The sequence below is a fragment of the Artibeus jamaicensis genome, unplaced genomic scaffold, assembly GCF_021234435.1.
Source record: "Artibeus jamaicensis isolate MK-2021 breed Jamaican fruit bat unplaced genomic scaffold, CSHL_Jam_final contig_240, whole genome shotgun sequence".
Taxonomy (NCBI): domain Eukaryota; kingdom Metazoa; phylum Chordata; class Mammalia; order Chiroptera; family Phyllostomidae; genus Artibeus; species Artibeus jamaicensis.
In genome coordinates this window covers 23,764,914-23,769,021 of record NW_026521506.1, presented here as the reverse complement: position 1 = coordinate 23,769,021, position 4,108 = coordinate 23,764,914, and the positions used below count along the sequence as shown (strand labels likewise).

Here is a 4,108-nt window from a genome sequence, read left to right as displayed (position 1 = left end):
AAGCAGCCTTTAATTTCATAACAGTCACCTGCTTGCTAAAAATAGAGACTCCTAGCAAGAGAGCACCTCATTGAATATATTTTCTATTGGTGTATTTTTAGGATACTGCTAGATAATTTGACTAATGGGGAATTTTAAAGGTGTATGTTAATGACGGGAAAATTTCAAGAGTCTTTAATTCTGATAAGAATTCCCAAGCATGATGCTATGAGGTGTGCAAAATGAAAGTACGACTTTCACAGCAAGAGAAACTTCTGAAACATTTTATTCAACATATCTTAACCTTTTGTTGAACCAAGTGTTACTGGTTTCATTATTTCTACATCTGGAGTGTGTAAGAGACAGTAAAGAAACAGCAGGAGAGAGAGTCAGACTGTCAGTTTTCTATTTTTAACTTGAAGTATGTATTATAAATTCAATAGCATCTTTGGAAAAAGATATTTTAGGTGCATTTGGGAAATTGCTTAAGGTAATTAATTCTAGTTCAAATTAGAAAATGAACCCATTAGGGACATGATTTCTCAGTAAAGAATTCCTTCAGAGTGCAGCATATCTTAGAGCAGGTATTTTGTGATTTTACTTGGTTGTATACTGCATATATTTCTCTAAAATTATCCTGTTCTCATTTGCCAAAGAAAATTTTAAAATAGATATGTCATTTATTTTTATAGAGAGGGGAAGGGAGGCAGGAACAGAGGGAGAGAAACATCAATGTGGAAGAGAAACATATATTGGTTTCCTCTCCTCACCCTCTACTGGGGACCTGGCATGCAATCCAGGCATGTGTTCTGACTGGGAATTGAACCAGTGACCTTTTGGTTTGTAGGCCAGTGCTCAATCCACTGAGCCACACCAGCCAGGGTAAGAATTTTCCTTTATTCTACTTACTTTCTGCCTCTCCTGCTCCTTTCCTCAATTTTGAATGTCCTAACTATTGTTGAGCTCACTGAACTTCCTCCTCTACTTAATCCACAGATATCCTTCATTTTCTCCCAAAAAGGGACTAGACAAGCCTAAAACCCAGACCAGTGTACCCACAGCTGATTGTGCAGGGGTCTCTGAAACAGGTGAGTTGTGTGTTTTCCAAGCTGTAGGTGAACCTCATTGGAGCATTTGCACTTAGTATTGCAGTTTTCAAATTTAATTTAAGATTTTGTTCATTGACAAAATAAGAATTTGAAAAAAATATGTGAAAAGCAAGGTGAATATATTGAAGATTCAGTATAAGTGAGTTCTTAATAAACATGTTGCTATCAAATTTGATTTGGGAGGATCAAACTACGCAGAATTGGGGAAAATTGTAAAACCATGTAAGTATTTTATCTACCTTGCTGCACAAGTCTACAGGTTCCCTGAAAGAAGCAGAAACTGAAAATGCATTCTGATTGAGATTTATGAAACAGAGTCATGAGACTTGATCACATGTCGGAAAAAGCCCAGAGATATAGCATAAATCAAATTTTTGGCAAATTAATGTCTACGTATATGTTTTACTATTAATATGCTTGACCTTATGTGTATATCCTTTGTAAAATACAATGTTGTTTCATGCAACTTTGCATTAATCAAGTAACTACTGTTCACATATGGAATAAAGGCAGGGCATGGTAGTTAAACTGTCTGTACTTGTCCTCCAATATTTCACCACTTAGGTATTCTGTTCATTTGTAAATGGCAGAAGAGATAGATGGGTAGTTAATATGGGTTAGAAGAGGTGTAAATTATAGTTGGTGAAAACAGCCCGCTTGCCTAGTAATCAGATTTAGCACTTCTTCAAGGCACAAATGTGTATAGAAATATCCTAGGACAACTACTGAAATTTCTCTCTTCAAGGACTAGAATAGAAAAATTAATAAAGAATTTTGTCCTGAATTTGGGACATGAGCTTTGTCACATCTATTTCTTTTCCTTGAGACAATATTTGAAACCATTTTTTAACATGCAGAAGGTAAAAATACCATACATAAATGTAATAGCACACAGAAAGAAACACTGAATTATATATGAATTGGTAAACTAAGAGGTTATTTGTCCAGACCAAGACGTTTTGGGAGGTGAGGCTGGAGAGCATAGGCGAGAAGCATATGGGAAATGAGACAGAAACCAAAGTGGTTTTTTTTAAAATCAATATCAGATACTTTGTAATGAAGATAGACTTACTATATAATCCAGTGTCACACTATCCAGTCCACAAGAGAGAAGTGAGTGTAGCATATTTTTGCGTTTTTAGTTCAGAAACCTTTTTTGTTTGCTTTTAAATGATGACAATAAACACTATAAAGGTTGTCCACTCTCAACATGGTAAGGAAAAATGCAAAAAAGCTTCATGGAAAATTTGGCATAATTAAGGAAACTATATGTTTTCCTGGAATATTCCTTTGAGTATCTTTTTTCTCCAGAGTAGGAAGTCTTTTTTTTTTCTGGTTTAATAAGTTTTATTTGTCAAAATGTATAGGTGGTGGGACCTGTTCATGCATCTTCACCAACAGCTGGGGCATCCCCACCTTTGGTGTTTGTGGTGTAAATTACTTGTGCTCTGTGCTTTAAAACTAGTTTAATAAGTCCTTTACTAAGGAGCTCCTGAAGGGCTGCTGTGGCCAAGGGACTGCGGATCTTCAGTCGCTCAGAGACAACAGCTGGGGTTATAAGCTTGTGATTGGAAACTTCCTTACACAGTTTATCATTTATTGCTTTGTCAAACAAGACTATGTTATTGAGCTTGTCCCCACATTTATTCACTGGGTCTTTGTCTTTCTTGGCAGACTTCCCAGCATCTTTCTTCTTCTTGCCATCCTTGGGCGGCATTGTAAGACTCCAGGAGCACCGGACCTCACTCCACCTGAGAAGATGTTGCATGAAAAGCAGAAATCTTTATATTAAGGAAATCTAATATGTTACATGAGGATTCTATTGAAAGGGGATTTTTTTTTACTTTTAATTCTAGTTCTAAAACTGGACCAAATAGATATCATGAAACAAATTGTAAAATAGTCATTATATGTGGACACTTTCCTTTCCTTGGAAAGAAATGAAATGAATTTAAGTTGTATCCAGTATGGATATTTCAGAGATCTTCAGAAGCCTGTGGGGTTAAAAGGCATGGGACGCTTGGAAGTAGACTAATTATAAGACAAAAATGATCATATTCCTAGTTTTGATATTTACCACTGAATTCTTATTTTCCCGGAAAGCAATCTATATTGCTCTGTTTAGCTGGAGTATGTTCCTATGACCACACACAGTGTACTTTCACCGTGTCTTTAAACCTTGTCAATTGCATATTTAAACCCACAAAGATAGCATGGATTCTTTTTGGAACAGGAAAATAGAAAGCAGACATTAAGTCCCCATGGAGATAGTCCTACTTGTACATTGTGTCACCAACCATGCTGTCATTAGTATCCAAGTGCCCACACCAGCAGTGGTTTTTGTCCCTATAATTTATGACCTAATATGTACTCATACATGTGCCAAATGACTAATTTCTTTATATCATGCCCCTTCTTTTCATTGCCTCATTTTGCAATAATGTTTAATTTGCAAAATTGTCTCAGTCATATGCACCTCTGCTGGCTCAGAGAAGTAGTGGGTTAGTAACATGCTCTTGTGGAAAGATTCTCAGGATTAGAGCTAATAAAGCCGGGTCTGAATGTCAAAGCTGCATTTACTGGATGTTTGAAACCACATTCCTGTTGTAATAATCAATTCCCTCTATAAAAATGAGTTTGTGGTTAGAATGTACTACTATATGAGAAAGGGCTTTGAAAAGTATTTTGGCAGGATAATTGACAAATATTTCCTTTCATCTTGCTACTGTGGGAGATTGGGGTATAATGGGACTTACCTTGCTTTGCCTCTCTCTAAAAGCTTTTGGTTTCATGATGGGGCATTCTGATGCCTCTAGAGGATATTGACATTTATGTTGCTGAGTGCAAACCAAATTGCACTAAATACAATGTGGTTTCCTGGTTTGGGTTCTGGAACAGAAGAAGGATATTAGTGGAAAAATTCATGAAATCAGAATACAATCTAATAAGAGTAAACAAATGTTGGTTTCATAATATATTACCAGGGTAATATGATATATTGCAGGGGAAACTGAGGGAGA

The 4,108-nt window shown here is 36.1% G+C and overlaps 1 protein-coding gene across 1 annotated transcript; it reads right to left on the bottom strand.

Annotated features, from left to right (window-relative positions):
• Window positions 1–2,450: 2,450 nt before the first annotated feature.
• On the bottom strand, window positions 2,451–2,805 carry LOC119043616 (40S ribosomal protein S25-like). Its single transcript, XM_037137654.2, has one exon. The coding sequence runs from the start codon at window positions 2,803–2,805 to the stop codon at window positions 2,470–2,472; it is 336 nt and encodes a 111-aa protein (XP_036993549.2). The 3' UTR covers window positions 2,451–2,469.
• Between the last annotated feature and the right edge of the window lie 1,303 nt (window positions 2,806–4,108).

Bases quoted from the DNA above. Each gene is read 5' to 3' on its own strand.
- LOC119043616 (XM_037137654.2), bottom strand. From the start codon at position 2,805: ATGCCGCCCAAGGATGGCAAGAAGAAGAAAGATGCTGGGAAGTCTGCC.